General features: G+C 36.4%; 1 protein-coding gene across 5 annotated transcripts in view; it reads right to left on the reverse strand.

The window, feature by feature from the left end:
- Window positions 1-17080, reverse strand: part of PRKG2 (protein kinase cGMP-dependent 2) — a 102486-nt gene that overhangs the window by 28398 nt on the left and 57008 nt on the right. For 4 of the 5 annotated variants that reach the window (XM_041759733.1, XM_041759732.1, XM_041759736.1 and 1 more), the window contains 6 exons: window positions 16829-16897; window positions 12568-12666; window positions 11076-11229; window positions 8859-8995; window positions 6645-6734; window positions 4322-4463 (listed from right to left, as the gene is read on the reverse strand). In XM_041759733.1, coding sequence (XP_041615667.1) covers window positions 4322-4463; window positions 6645-6734; window positions 8859-8995; window positions 11076-11229; window positions 12568-12666; window positions 16829-16897 — 691 coding nt within the window. Of the gene's footprint in view, window positions 1-4321; window positions 4464-6644; window positions 6735-8858; window positions 8996-11075; window positions 11230-12567; window positions 12667-16828; window positions 16898-17080 lie in introns of those variants that run through there. The other variant, XM_041759737.1, reaches the window with a different exon arrangement.

The raw sequence follows: 17080 nt of genomic DNA on the forward strand, positions 1-17080 counted from the left end.
TTCCTCTTTGTGATTTTAATTTGCATTTCCTTGATGACAACTGTTAGGGCTTATTAATCATTCCTATGTCTTCTTTTGTGAAGTGATTTTTCAAGATCTTTGACTATTGTTTTTTTAGTTGGGTTGTCTTTTTATTACTGAGCTGTAGGAGTTATTTATATATTTCCCAATACAATCAAGTCCTTTGTCATATTAATATATATTGCAAATATTTTCTCCCAGTTTATGGCATGATTATTCATTTTCTTAATGTACTTTATTTTTTTCTTAATGTATTTTAATGATAAGAAGTTTTTAATTCTGATTAAGTCCAATTATTATGGACTGCATGTTTGTATCTCCCCAAAATGTATACGTTGCAAAATCCCCACTGGGATGGTATATGGAGGTAGGGCCTTTAGGAGGTAATCAAATCATGAGGTCAAGCCCTCATTACATAATTTGAACCTTATAAGAAGCTCACCCCCCTCAACTGTGTGTGTGCAAGTGTGTGTGTGTGTGTGTGTGTGTGTGTGTGTGTCTTTCTCAAGTGAAGGAATGAGAAGGCAGCTCTCTACCAGCCCAGAAGCGAATCCTGACCAGACGGATACGAGATCTGCCTGCACCTTAATCTTGGTCTTCCTAGGCTTTAACACTGTGAGAAATAAATGTTAATTGTTTAAGTCATCCTGTCTATGGTATTATTATGGCAGCCTGAAATTTTTTAAATTACTGCTATTTGTATTCTAAGAAATCTCTGCCTACCCAATGGAGTGAAAATATTACCATATTACCATTTCGAATTAATTTTTCTTCATTGTGTGAGGTGGGAGCAGGTTCGTTTTTCCCCCTCACATATGCATATCCAGTTGTTTCAGCATCATCTGCTCAGAAGACTGGCTTTTCCCTTCTTGCTAAAAATCAGTTGATCGTATGTCTGTCTCTGGACTTTATTCTATTAGATTAAGCTATTTGTCTATCCTGTATTATGACACTGCATTGATTACTGTAGTTTATAGTTTATAGTTTATATACTATAAATTCCTCTATTTTGTTCTTCTTTTTTCAAAGTGGTTATTAATTTTTCTAAACTGTGTTTCTGTGTAAATTTTAGAGTGCCTCAGTTTCTAAAACTGCACCTGCTCTAATTTATATTACAATGACCTTAAATCTGTAATTAATCTGGGGAGAATGGACTTTTTATCAAATGCTGAGTTATCCAATATGTGAACATAGTATACTTTACCATTTAGTTATATATTATTTTCTCAGTAATATTTTGTGGTTTTCAATGTGGAGTTCTTACACATTTTTACACATTAAATGTATTCAAGTTTATTTTATGATTTTTGATATTATAAATGATATTTTTATTTCATTTATATAAATATTTACTGCTAGCATAAAAATAGAGTTTATATATTGACTTAATTTGTATATTGACTTAATTGACATATAATTTTATTTATATATTGACTTTGTACTGGTAATCATGCTTATTTGTCCAGAACTTTTTTGGTAGATTCCTTAGGCTTTTTCTACATAAACAATCATGTTGTCTGAAAAAGACAGATAACTTCTTCTTTTTTCATCTTTGACCTTTCATTTCATTGTCTTGGTTTTTATTTCATTTGCTAAGACCTCTGTTATAATGTTGAAAAAAAGTAGAAAAAATACTTTTACCCTGTTGACAATTTAATGGAAAAATGTTCTGTATTTCACTGTTAGGTAAGATGTTAACTAAAGATTTATGCCCCATACCTTATACAGTAAGATGTGTCCTGAAACAAACAGCTTTTAAACAGCTATAGCAATATGGATTTTTCACCCAGCATGGTTCCCTTTTCTCAAGATTTAAATGTCTACTTTTTGTTGCTCTCCTTCACATATTTTAAGACATCTATTATAATTAATCTAGCAAGATGAGTCCAATGCAAGCTGCTCCATCATTAATGAGACTTCCTTAAATATATAATTTCAATTATTATATTCTTAAGTCCTTTTTTTTTTTTCTTCTTAAGTCCTTAATAAAAGTTTTACTTACCAGTTTTTTTCTAAACTTATTAGGTTTTTTTCTCTTTTCCTTACTCATTTGTCATTCCTTCTCTTATTTTTAAAAGGCATTAGATGTAATTATTTTACATTTTGTATCTGATTACTCCAATATATGAAGCACTTAATTGCCTTCCAAATAATGCTCATGGCACCTTTTGTCCCTCATATATACTTTTTGTCTTATTTATTTTTTTAATGTGAGATCATGTTCTCTGGGACTATATCTTCGGGAGTTCTTTGTATCCTGAGTTAAGAGTACATTCGTCCAGTCAGTATTTACATTGATTCTTGAAAAGTTGGGCATGCTACCAACACGAATCCATTTTCAAATTCTTGCATGGGGTTTTCCATCTTTGAAGATCGAGCACCCGACTTCCGTGAAGACGAGCCTATGGCCAAGAATTCTTAAAGGAGACTCTTTTGTTACCCTACCAAGAGCTCAATAATGAGAAGAGCATGTTTTCTTGCTTGCACTCTATCTTTATAAATGAGATCTTTTTTCTTGCATTCCATTTTTCTGAGAGCATAAACTGTGTGATTCTGGGCTCTGGAAAATGTTCTCTGATTCAACTTCCCACACTACCCAGGTCCAAAAGTTGGTATCCTGTTCTCACAAGGTACAGCTACTAAAATCAGACCTCTAGTCCATCTCGGATTGCTGGGTGCCCACAAAACAGCAGCTTCATTGTTTGATCTAGACGAAATGCTTGCTCAAGTTTGATTCCCAACCTCGGGGGAATCCCACTGCTGTCTTATAAAGCCAGTCATGCATGTAATACAGCTCTTCATGTTTCATCTAGTATTTTTAGACATTTGTTAGTGAGACAATTTCCTTATATCTGGTTTGATACATAGCTAGAAATAGAAATATTCAACATTTACATTTTAATCTCTAAAGGCTTTACTCATCATTCTTCATTTAGCTTGTTGGTAAATGAGTTAGATAGATGGATAATACTAGCTAACAGGAGAGATATTTATTTATGGCTATAAATGATAAACATGCTACCGATTTTTTAAAAACAGCTATGAAGAAAAAGGAATGATCTAATGGATAGTCTGCATCCCTTATGATGGTTTTAGTTCTCGAATACTCCAAAGGGTTTCCCTAAATAGCTGTAAGAAGCACAGCCAATGAAGAAATTGTGAAGAAGAGGAGTGACTGAGGCCTGTGTTAATAACTCCTCAGTTCTCAAAGCTGCCTTTCACAGATAAAATAAAGCTTGAATGGATCAAAATGTTTCTTGGAAGTTCACCAGATTTCACATGAAAGGACTTATTTTACTCCTTTACTGTGAAGAGAAATCGCTTAGCAATTACACATAATAAGTTTAATTCCTAAGGCTAAAAAACACTGTAACACGTAGATGATAAAAACCTACCTCATCACTTATTAAATATACTAATCGCAAAATGTTTAACATAGGTCTTGATATGCAACATACTAAATTACTTATGATGTGATAGCTATTATTATTTCCATGTATGAAAAGTCCTGACATGAGAAACTTTTCACATCTTTGTAAATGTTACATTCAGGGATGGTTTCATGCCCTTGACATACTGACAAGATAAACTCAGGAAAACACAGCCTGGGCTCCCCAACCTGATGGGGTTCCCTCCTAGTGTCCAAGGTGCTTTGGTTCTTCCCCACCTTATGACTGCCCAGTTCTCTTACAGTTTTGCACTGAAAGTAGTTTATGTGACTGGTAGTGTGGCCCACAAGGGGATTTGTGTTAGGCATCAGAGGATTATAAAAATGGATAAGGAGGAAAATCTCTGTCCTCAAGGAGCCTATACTCTAGTGCTGTGATTCTCAGCCCTGACTATACTTTAGAATCACCTAGAAAGACAAAAAAAAAAAAAAAACATACCAATATTCATATGTTTATCTTTCCTTCCTATACAGATAGTGACTATCTTGGGACAAGGGGACAGACTACCATATTCTTTTCTTACTCCTTACAGCCAGTCTCTGTATGTCTCAGGAATGTAATAAAACCTATTTAAATTCATTGTAAAAATATTAGCAAAATCCAATGTTAACGGCATTCTGTTATGTGAATCCTTAGTAGCAGTCACAAATATAGTTGAAACATTAAATTCCCAGTCCAAAAAGAATGTGCTCATAACACTTCTCCCTGTGTTAAGGGTGCCAATGTCACAGGCCATATTCTCCCCGCAGGGTGAAAATAGCAGATGTCTCAATATATTAAAAATTCTGCAACTAGGATGCAACTTTGTATTTAGAAGTGTCTCTCGTGACACTGTTAAGAATTTGTCTTACCAATTTCAGATAACCCTCAGCATCTAGAATTAAGTTTTCTGGTTTCAGGTCTCTGTAGATAATACCAAGTCGATGCAGGTAATCAAATGCTTCTGTCACGCAAGCGACACAGAACTTGGAGGTGGGTTCATCAAAGCTGCCTCTGCAATGAAATCATTTTCCCTCTTAGTACTCTAGACACACTCATATTTATTGTCTGTGCCGGGTGTCAGTTATTACATTAAGAAATCAACACAATATAAATATTTTGTAGGGCATCGACACTAAAAAGCATTTGGTAGTGGCAACGAATTAGACTGATGATGGTAAAGTAATTTAGGGGGATACTGGAGGCTACTGAGAAGACTTCACTCAAATTAAAATGTCTATATCCAAACAATTGTTTCTGGTGATTATACGTGGGTACGTAAAATAGAAACAAGAAAACAAGACTGTTTTTAGACACTTGTGGCAAACTCTGGAGACAATGCAACTACTTTCACAGAGAGCATAGAGCAGACTTCTGTAATTTATTGCTTGACTAAAAAATGATTCAAGTGATCATTTTCATTTCCTGTTGGTATAACATGTAACAACAACCCATGTAGATATAGGGGCATAACTCTTCCCTGTCTGGTGCACCTTGATGATATTAGAGCTGCCCTGTGTCAGCACTGCATGTGGGTTTATACACTGAGTTATTAAAATGTGGTGGTGATTTGCTGAATGGAGTAGTATGAGTGTGGCTTTGGAGTGAGAGAAACTACCTCTGACTCCTGCTTCTTCCATCCCCGTGTCCTCAGGCAAGTTGTGTGGCTGTTCTGAGCTTCACATCCCTATCTGTAAAATGGATTTACTACTAACTGAACAGCATTGTTTGGGAATCAGACACAGCACCTAACAGATAGTACAAACTCCCCTTTCTAAACAGATTTACCTGTTGAAGCAGAGGTGGAGGATGCAAATGTTCCATAGGTATCGTGCAAATCTTCTCATCCTCCCCAGTTTTCCTCACTCAGATGCATCTAACAACACTTTCCAAATACAACACATCCATCTCTTCTTAGATGCTCAAAGGTTTCCCATTACCTAGGTCTGTGATACTCTACCATGAGTGCACACTAGACTTGCCTGCGAGGTAATTTACTAGACCCCATCCAAGATAAACCAAATTGCATCTTCTGCCATTAAAGGCTCCGTATTTTGGGGCGCCTGGGTGGCTCAGTGGTTGAGCATCTGCCTTTGGCTCAGAGCATGATCTTGGGGCCCTGGGATGGAGTCCCAAATTGGGCTCCCCACAGGGAGCCTGCTTCTCCCTCTGCCTGTGTCTGCCTCTGTGTGTCTCTCATGAATAAATTAATAAAATCTTATAAAGAAAAAATTAAAGGCCCGGCATTTTTACTTTGTAAAGCTCTCACTTGATTTCAATGAGAACCAGGGTTGAGAACCAATGGCCCAGGTAATACTATCAAATGTTTGGCTTGGCATTTACCTCCACAACCTCATGCAACCTTCCCAACCCCTTTTGCCAGCTTTGTCTTCTACTCAAATCCTGCTGTAAATCATCCACAAAGAGACATAATCCTATCTCAACTGTCCTATTGTATTTTTCATCCATTTCCTTTCCTCTCTGCCTTTCCAAATTCTGATCATCCATAGAAGGTAGGTCCAGCCTTCTCTATTTCATCACATTTTTATATCTTTCCTCTCCTCCAATTCTACAGTCTAAAACACTCACTTCCATTTAATTGCAAAATGCCAACTTCTCTGTCCCATTTAGTTTACACATTAAATAATGAAATGTTTTAAAACTGCACATCATGTTATCTTCCAAATAAAATCTAAACTTACTGGGGTAAAAGTTTATACTTTTATCCTTTTGGGTAGAAAAGTTTACATTGTCTAGAGAACTCCTGCAATGGAGCCTTGCACTCTGGTGGTGCTCAGTAAACATCTGTGGTTTTGATTATGTAGAATCTTTGCAGGAGTCTCACTCTGCTTCAGCACTCCCTACCCCTTTCTTCATTTCCCTTGTAGAGATTCAGAATCAACAACATCTGGGTTTATAGCTACTCTGCCTTACACTAACCATGTGACTGAGGAGAGTTCACACTCCTTCAAGGCCTGTGATTCTTTGATCCCTAATATAGTAATGACAATGACCACCTTATAGGGTGCCTATTACAATGTTAGCTAAGAAAACACCAAACACCATCATTACTATTTTATTAGGTGATAATATTTTCTCAGGATCATTTCTTAATGACTTTATCTTTAAGTGATCATGAATAAAGCCTCCTTTAGACCAGATGTGAGTTATTATTTATAATTCTTTTTTCATTACCTGTCCCTTAATATGCTCCATAGCTCCCCACCTAAGCAGGCCTCCAGAAGCATGTAGACATACTTATTGTCCTTGAAAGTACGATATAATCTGTGAAGACACATAAAAACATGGTTATTATTGCAAATCTAGTTTTAAAAGATTTTTAAAATTGCTTAAGGACATCATCAATATCATCTGGAACTTTGGTGCTCATCTCATTCCAAACATCCTCCAGCTACATGGGACTTCTCACTGAATGCTATTTGGTCTTTCTTCCTGTCTTGCTTCTGCACGTGTTAACACCTTCACTTAGACTGCCCTCCCTGCACACACAGACTGACCTTCTGCATCTTAGTTTCACTGTAACAGTGTTATCCATTCCTCAAGATGAAGTTCAGAGGCCTGATAAAGCAGCTCATCTTCCCATCTACCAAATATGGCCTCTCTTCCCTCCAAAAGCCCAGAGACCTCTGCATACATTTCCTTTATGAACTCCCTTTATGCTCATGTCTTATGTCCTCTGGATGGTCTCAAACACTAGAGTGTGAGATGGAGACCTGTAAGCAGTAAGTTTAGTGGGTAGTGTACTTGGGAACAAGCCCCCTAGGGAAGGATTAAGACACACCTGGGCAGCCGAGAGTTGGAGATGATCTAATTTCTAGTTTCAATGAAAGCCTCAACTCAAGGAGCTCTACCATCATTGGATGCAGGCTGTAACTGGAGACAGAGTGTGATCTTGGGCAAGGTGAATCTCTTCACCTTAGAGCAATGACCAGGAAGGGACTGAGCTAGAGTCCTCATTTGACAACACTCCCAGAAGCTATAGGAATGACAGCCTCAATCCTGATGTGGGATTTGGGCAAGGTACTGCATTTTAACACTGGGTATCAGCAGAGCACGCAGATCATGTGCAAACAGCAGAAGCAATCTAGTAAAGTAGCTTAGGGTGGGCTGTAGGTCCTAGCAGCTCAGTGTGGGCTCTGAATCTAAGCTGCCTAGGCTTGAATCCTTGACTGGCTATTTATTAGCTATGCAACCTAGTTTTCTTAATGTTCTTGAGGACAATCGTAACATGTACCTCACTGTTATAAAGATTAGATGAATATATATATTCATTTGATTTTATATTAATGATATATTAATTTATTTTTTAATGATATATTAATTTAATGTTATATGTCTGCATATATGACATGAAAACAAATACAACTTATCTTAAATATATATTAAACATATTATATATGATACATATCATATATATTTTGTTTATAAGAGTGGCACATGTTAATTTCTCAATAAATGCTGTCATTAATATTTATTATTGTATATTATTTCCCTACTATATGCCAGGTACTTTGCAGAGAGCTGGAAATGAGAATAAGAATAAAACTTAATTCATGCCCTGAAGCTGCTCATGATAGTTCATTAATGAATTATTGATGAAAGGGGGGCATTCTGGGAACATAGTTAATATAAAAATAATTGGATGACTCTATTGCCAGCATTGCCTGGGTTCAAACTTTTTAATGTTGAAAACAAGTGGGTGTGGGAATATAGATAGACAGGAAGATTCTCTCAAGGTATTTGATCAAAAAACAAAAATTCTATTCATTATAGGGGCATTTTACATTGCCTGGAAATCACTAAAGCTACACTTTATGCCTAAGACATGTATGAAAATACATGTCTTCACTAGCCTACACTAACTCATGAATTCACAAGTAAAGAAAGTAAAGAAATCCATGGCCTAGAATAACATAATTCTCTTCCAAACTCTGGAAAAAAAAGAATAGTGACTTTTAGAAGGTGGATCTTTCATCATCTAGGCACTGCTAGGACCACACTCTTTTCCTCCTTGGCAGCCTACATGTGCTCAAACGCCACTTCTTACAGAAATTCAACAGTAGCATGTCCCCTGGGGGTTTCAAATGAATTCTTTGCTTCCCAAATTCTGCAGTACGTATGGATTAAATAATCCATTCAAGCTATTCCACAGTAATTTTATGTTCTCTCTCTCTCTCTCACACAGACACACACACACACACACACTCATTTTCCTAAGATTTACTTGAGAATAAAAAACCTGAACTCTTGACTCCAGACTTCAAACTTCTAACATTTTATGTATTGTTGCTATGACAGGGACGGAGAATTCAGAGCGGGGCCTCCTTTTCCTTTTCTGTTCTTTGGCATGAAACCATTCTAAATTCTGGGGGACAAATGTTCACTTACTTCACAATGAAGGGAGAACACAACTCTTCTAGAATTCTCTTTTCTGAGTAGACGTGCTCCTGCTGCTTTGTGTCAACAATATGCTTCTTCCTTATACATTTCATAGCAAAAGCAACATTCTCATTTTTCACTTTAACCTATGTAAGAACAGAGAGATCCCTCAAAATTAACTTACTAGTAAAGATTTACAATATCTATATAAAACACATTAACCAATGAGAGTTGAACTTTTTTCACATTTAAACAGTATGTAACCTTTTAACCACTTATCTAACTCTGGGAACTAAGTTTTATTCATTCCCTTTCATTGTAATTTCCAAAAGAGTTCACATATCTGGAACAGGGTCCTAAAAACATTTGCATTAAAACAAGAAAAACAAACTCTAGTTAGATTTAATGTTTAGAAATCTATTCACTTTTGAGTGTGTGATATGAAAAACGCTGACCAGAATTGCCAAATTTTTTCTTAACATTTACTTCCTTAATTTTTTAAAAGATTTTATTTATTTATTCATGAGAGACACACAGAGAGGCAGAGACATAGACAGAGGGAGAAGCAGGCTCTATGCAGGAAGCCCGATGTGGGAATTCGATCCCAGCTCTCTGGGATCACGCCCTGAGCTGAAGGCAGACATTCAACTGCTGAATTACCCAGGCTTCTCTTCCTTGATTTTCAAAACAAAACATACTAAATCGAAAACCATTGCTTAACTAACCAATATGACAGCAACTAGTCACATGAGGTTATTTAATTCTAAAGTAATTAAAATAAAAAATCCAGTTCCTCAGGTTCACTAAACACATTTTAAAAGCTTGCCAGCCACATCTAGGTGGTAGCTACCCTCCTGGATAGCAGAAGGATAGAACATTTCCATGAGTGCCGAAAATTCTTTTGGAGCTTGCTGCTTTAGATGGACAAACAAAATTTTCCCTTGAAGGGAAATAAAAATTTTTAATAGATATTTATTCAGCTAGGCTTAAAACTCCATAAGCCGACTATATTTGACAAGTAATGAAACTGCAGATTTGGCTGCACCTCATACTTTGCTTACATTTGCCATTAGTGCTGCCTAGGATTTTTAAATCAATGGTAGAATTATTGTTTCAATTATTATTACATAACTATATAAAAAAATCTCAGCATTGCTAATTCCATCCTTTTGCCAGGATCTTTCGTGAAAAATACCACTGTAGATGGATATTGCCTTTGTCTCTCCACATGGCATAAAAAAATATGACAAATACTCTTTGGCTTATTAAGAAACTGTTTCTCTCTCCTCCTCACCCATCAGAGAGGAAGTATTGACTGGGTGTGAAATGTACTATCCAGAATGTCCTGACAGCATTTCAGATGTGCTCATGTCCAGAGCCATCCAGCAGATGAAGGCGTCAGCATAATTCCCGGAGGTGAATGTACAGTGAATTGTTAAAAATTTGCTGGGCAAAGAAGGGCTTGGTAATAGCCAAGGGTTCAGAGCCATCTGTATCCAGTAAGGTCACAGATCTCCATTCTACATCAGAGCACTTGATCTGACAGTACCACTCTGTTGCTCCTTGGAAGCTAGTTATAAAGCTCAGAAAGGTGGTGATGTGGAAAACACAACCAAAATCAGGCCGTAGGTTCCCAGCTGTTCTGATCAACACTACAGAAGGCTGCTCTTCAAATATTCCTTTACAGTCATCTTCTCTTCTTTTTTTTCAGATAGAAAATTTTGAGCAACCCCAAGATAGGATAAAGGAAGCCAAATACAGACATGGCAGTGGAGTTGTGTGAACTATCATATTAAAGATTTTATTTCTATGGCACTTCCACTGGACACATTCTTCTTTCCTTCAGTATATAGTTAAGGTGTCATGAGTTTATGTGCATACACAATTTCCTGTGACAAAATACATTTTTAATGTTTTATAGCCTCTGGGAATGCTTACTTGGTATCATTATAAGTTACCTAATAATTATAATTTAAAACCTCACAAAATGTGATACAAGCAGCATGAAATAGCAGCTATATTACTACAAGTTACTTAATTAGCACAGACCTGCTACTATACAATACACAGAGTGAAAAATGTACTTTCTTAATTTCAGTTCAAAGCAACATTTAAGATAGCAACAACAATTCATATTTTCCTCCAAGATACACTGGAATATAAAACAAAACAAAACAAAAAAAGTCAAAAGGCTTCTCTCAGATGCTTGAAACGTAAACCCCTTACAAGCTCAACTCTTCCGAACCCACCAACGCCCAGTGTTGCGATAATCTCAAGGTTCTGGAAGGGGGATGATGAGGAAAATCTGGCCACCTTCTCCTTCAGCTGAATCATCTCCAGAGAGAGTGCTTTAGACAGCTTCCAGTTAGACATGGATCTCCTGTGTAAGAAAAGTGAAACTTTGCATACACCTCCTTAGTCAAGCCAGGGTCATGCCACACATAAATTCCACTTTTGCAACAGTCTGATTTCTACCAGTAATTACTGCACATCATTGCTACAAAGGCTATCTCAACTTTTGCAGGATCAGATTTAATTACCTCTGGGGAGAAAAACCTCAGAATTCACAAACAAAAAACTCACATACACACAATAATAGACAAATGTCAAACTGGATCAGTGAAAGGTAAAAAGAACTAAATTGTGTGGTATTTAAAGTATATCTCAATAAATCTGTGTTTGTTTGTTTTTTTTAAAGTCAATGAGAGGAAATAAAACCAGTGAGCCATTTCCTTTGCTATGCACACAGAAGAATGCCACATTGAGAATCTTTGCTGTGTTTTCCTATTTTTGTCAGATATTGAAGCTCTCCATGGCTGAACCAAGGAGCAGAGTAACTGCTTAGTGAAACATGAAGAAATGCATTTTTTACTTTATGTCTAATAATCATTGTTTGGAAATAAATACTCATTATTCTCTTTTAATTAAGGTTTACTGCTCTGAATTATATGTTATATATATTCATAAGTTGTCCTTACTACAAAAGGCCTTTAAGGACATAAAAACTGCAAATACAATCCTTGCATAAAAAGACAAAAACAAAAAAACTTACGAGGTCCCAACTGAATGTTCTAATTTAACTCAAATGTCAGTGTTCTAGAACTTTTGAATCCAGCTTCATTAGCACTACTTGGTGAATATATACCATAGTATTTACTCTACAGAATGTAAAGGGTTTTCAAATGATTTTAATTTTACAAAATGGTTTTTCTATTAAGCGCAAAATTTTTCATCAATATTACTACATTTAGCCCAATCCAACTCCTTCCTACATACACACACAGACAGAGCCCTGGGCAACAGGTCCCTTCTATTCTGAAATAATTCTGCCTCTCCTCCAGCTCTCTGCCTGGAATCAGAATGAATGGGTTACTCTAGGGCCTTGGCATTCTTATTTGATTTCCACCGGCAAGATAGGCTTCATTTCTGAATAACGTCCCGTTGATATTGAGAAGACAATGTCAAGAATCCCTTTCCCAAGGCCCCCTCTCAGGAAATGTCTCCCCAACATTACTACTCACCACCCAAAATAAGAAGCAGACTACTTACAGACCAAAATAATATCCATAGTAGTGGTACGTGGCAGCCTCTTTGTGGAAGAACAATTTAAAAGAACTGCCCCCAATTTCGTAGTGGTGGCACATTATAAGTTACCACAGAGTGATTCACACACACTGCCGGAAGTCATGTAGGCTGACGAAAAGATTCCTCCACTTACTTTGCATGTCTTTTCTCATCATCACGGTTCAGGTTTGCCACATACCCTTCAAGGTATTTTTGGAGTTCTTCGAAAGTCCCAACTGTTTGGTTGAATGTTCTAAGTGAATAAAACAGTTACTCTCACAATTTGACATTTTCTCGAGTTCATAGAAGACTTTTGTATAATTATTGATGGCTTTAAATGGTCTTTCAATAATTTAGATTATGTTAAAGCTGCCATAATATGTAGAATAGCTATTAGATGTTATATAATTAATCCTTCAAGTTTCTGAAAACAAAGAAGAGAAAACCTTTCTGTTGTTTTCTCTCTTGTGGTTCAGGTTCGCCAGCAATTTTTTAAGAATACAGTGTAAAGGAAATAGTCTATATAATCTGTTTATTGAATCAACAGGTTTTATGGGTTGCAGATTTTCCTCACTTTGTTTCATCAAATTAACCTATTTATTTTAAAAGTCAAGGATAAAATTTATCTTTTATTTTCCATCGATAATACTCCTCGTTTCACATTCCTTTATAATTAAATCCAAACTGTTTACTTTATCATAGTGATTCTCTGAGGCTCAGCCAACATCTTCCCTTGACCACACTTGTCCACCACAAGTCAGACTTCTGTGGCCCCATATAATTTTACATTGCTTGTGGGAATTCTTATACATGGCCTTGCCCATGAAAAATAAAGAATCCCCTTCCTAAGCAGTGAATTATATTTTCTTGATTATCTTTTCAATGCTTCCCCACCCTTACACTTGACAATCCATCTTGATTTGTGATTTTTAGAGTAGTTCTCTTCCCTACTGAAAAATAGTCTCCTTCTAGAAGCCATACTTTAGTCTACTTGCTGAATCTTAACCACTTGAGGATAGTAAAATGAAAGGAGTGAAAATTTACCTCAAAACACTTAAAACTAATAAACCAGAGCTGGCTCATTCCTGTACTGCCACCATTTGTTACCTGCCTAGCTCTGAAGACCTCTACCCACATTGAACTGACCACCAATATACTTTCCCATTATTAAGCAGATCTTACATACTATGTTTGGTATTTTCCATTTTTCTCTTCAGATCTACTCTCTTTTCAGATCTCTTTTCTACCCTGCTGTGTGGGCTGTCCTTCATGGACTGCAGAACAGTGAGAAACAGAGTATTGCCATGAAATTTCAAATTTCCGATGGTTGATGTTTTCAAGTAAAAAGGAAATATTTGTACTTTATTTTGCTTTTATTCATTCTGCATGTAACCATTACTGGCCTGCTGTTAAACTAATTAAAGTATTGTCAACACGTCTCATTTTAAAAATGTAGGTGACACCGGTGTCCCAGGTCCCTAGAAATTATTTGCAAAAGTTAAAGCAAATTTAAACAGCTACAACATTCTAGCTGTAACACACAGTTTATAATTACTCTGGGCGGGGGGGTATAGCATGAGGTGTAATAAACTCCTTGGAGATCTGTCCCAACAACCAAACCATGATGGCAATGTCACACATCACCTTCCCACATATTTAGAGTTACTGCCATTTTGTGCATTTTACTGCATTCTAAAAACAGGGAAACTTAAACTCTCCTCCTTTATGCATTTTGAAAATAATGCATTAGGAAAGAAGAAATAAAGAGCCAAAGCCTTTCAGTCACTATATTTCATTGCAAGGATGGACTTTATTCAGCCAACACATGGAGCCCTTCCCATCTGCCGAGGGCTATGTCATTTGCTGGCACTGCAACAGCAGAGCACAAGTAAATGTTTCTGTACCCATGAAGCTTATAGGAGGGTGGGAAGACAGGTGTTAAAGCAGTGAAATAATATGCAAATTATGATATAAAGACAGATAGGGTACTGTGGGAGAATTATCATCGGATCTTAACCTAGTCCCTTAGTCATAACTATGATGATCACATAATTTGCCATTCCAGCTGAATGCTTTTCAGAGTGAAAGGCAGTGCCAATAACAAATATGCTGGGCAACCAGAACTGTCCAGGAAATCTAGGATGTAGGTCGACTTGGTTATGACTGATATTCAGCTTCTCTCATCCGTACAATAAATTCATGTAACTTTTTAAGTCTCATTGAGACTCACACAATACTCTATACTACCGCATCTCAGCTGTACACATGTAAATTGAACATTTTAAAATTATAAGCTTCCAAAGAATACATAAGCTCTACGAAATCACTGCATCCTTTTCAGGGACTATGAATACAGGAGATACTGTATAAATACTTGCTTGTGGGATTACAATGAAGAAAAAGGAAAGGAGTTCTTCCTTTTTGTCATGTTTTTAGTCCCAGCGCTTCAGAGCAATTTATAACATTCCACCACACAGCTGATGCTATTCAGTGCATGCGTATATTTTTAATGAACTCATACACAAAACGATGCATGATCGGGACAATGCTGTACCAATATATTTCCCATTCGTGAGCTGGCTTCCAAAGGTTACCTTTATCTGAACATATTTTGCACTTTCTAGCCCTTCTGCCTTTGTTTTTACATTTTACTTCACCTGGATTTCTACATTTCTTATTTGCTTGAAAAAGTCCTATGAATTTTTAAGCCCCATTTCCACACTTAAAAAAAATCAAACCTTGCCCACTTTACCACTTTGTGATTGCTCCTCTTTCTGAACACATGCTATGGGGAGCAAAGTAGCACGGTGCAAAGAATGTGAAAGAAATTGGGAGACCTGGGCGATAGCCCCTGCTCCATCACTGCCGGCATTGCTAGGGCATCTCTTTACTGACCTGGGATTTCCTTTTCTTATCCATAGGAGAGGGATTAAAATCATTGTAAGTGATATGAAAAATTATTGTCCAATGTGTGGCGATGGATGCTAACTAGACTTACTGTGTGGTCGTTTTGCAATATATACATATATCAAATCATCATGTTGTATACCTGAAAATACTTTAATGTTATGTGTTTTGATTACAAATCTTGATTACAAATAATAAATAAAAAATAATTATTGCTAATTTTTAGTATATTAATGTTATTGTCATGTATTATAAGGACCATTTATCTTTTAGAGATGCTACTAAAATTTATAGATGAAATAATTTTGTGTTTGGATTTGCTTGAAAATAGTATGGAGGGATGCCTGGATGGCTCAGCTGTTGAGCATCTGCCTTCGGCTCAGGTCCTGATCCCAGGGTCAGGATCAAGTCCCACATCGAGCTTCTTGTGGAGAGCCTGCTTCTCCCTCTGCCTGTGTCTCTGCCCCTGTGCGTGTCTCTCTCATTAATAAATAAAATTTAAAAAAAAAAAAAAAGAAAATAGCATGGAAAAGGCAGGAAGTGGGTGGCAAAGTGATATAGGTAAGGCATTAACTGATAATTTTTGAACTTGTATTATGGAGTTCATAATACCACCCTGTCTGCTTATGTGAAATTTTGCACAATAAAAAGGTTTTTTAAATGTTCTAAAGTTATTTCCAGTTCTAAATCTCTATAACCCTAAGTTCAATGAATGTTATGTTCAATTAGCAATCAACTACATACTCCCTTGGGATACTTCTTGTCATTTTACTAATTTTAGCTAATATTTCATATGAGTATGCCCTATTTCTTCGACTACACTATGATATTTCTCAGACAATGGCCTAGCTTTGGTATATTTGGATTTCCTTTACTCTATCTAGATAATCATCGATAAATATCCAACTGATTAATGAGAGACCTAAGGGGCCAGATTCAAATATAATTTGAAATGAGTTAAGGGCACAAAGTAAGACTTTTCTGAAAATAACCTGAGACATTTAGAGATAAGTATTAACACACAACACTTGTAAATTACTACAAATGTTAAGTTAAACCTTCTCTGGAAATACATATAGCTAATGGGTATTTTATATTATGCCCAAGAAAGATAGGTCTTATTTTAAAAATTTTGACTGCTTAGAGCACTTTAGAAATAAATTATGGAACTGTTTACTATATTGTGTGGGGGAAGAAAATCCATGAGTACTAATAAGCTTATTTCTCTGGAAGATGCAGAATTTAAATCAGTCTATCACTGATATTTATGTACAAACTTTGCACACAAAATATTTAGCCTGCCAGCATCTGCCACTGCCACAGACAGATTCAGATCAGAAGGCCCAGTTCCTCCCCATGAATTTTAATAGAATGTACTCGCAGCTAAGGATAGGCCAGCATTTCTAAGTGGTGATGAATAAGAAGACAGATGGGCCCTTGGAGTAACAGAAGGCCAAGTCTTCAAAGGTGGTGGAGCCTGCCTTCTTCGAGAACATCAGCATACTCACTCTCGATCTATAACTAGGCATGCGACATCATTTTCTTCAGCAATAATGTTAGCTGATCTGACATCCTCACTGCAGACAAAAACAGGGAAGTCAATTTTCTACAGTTAGAAATTAAACATCCATTTTTATTAGAGAATCTACTTTTTTATGAAACACCATCACTTACATCTTCCAAAGACTGCTTTTTTTCTAAACATCGTAATTTATAATCCACTCCTTTCCAAAAACGGATTTGAAATGTGTCCCAGTAGG

Source organism: Vulpes lagopus, chromosome 6, assembly GCF_018345385.1.
Source record: "Vulpes lagopus strain Blue_001 chromosome 6, ASM1834538v1, whole genome shotgun sequence".
NCBI lineage: Eukaryota > Metazoa > Chordata > Mammalia > Carnivora > Canidae > Vulpes > Vulpes lagopus.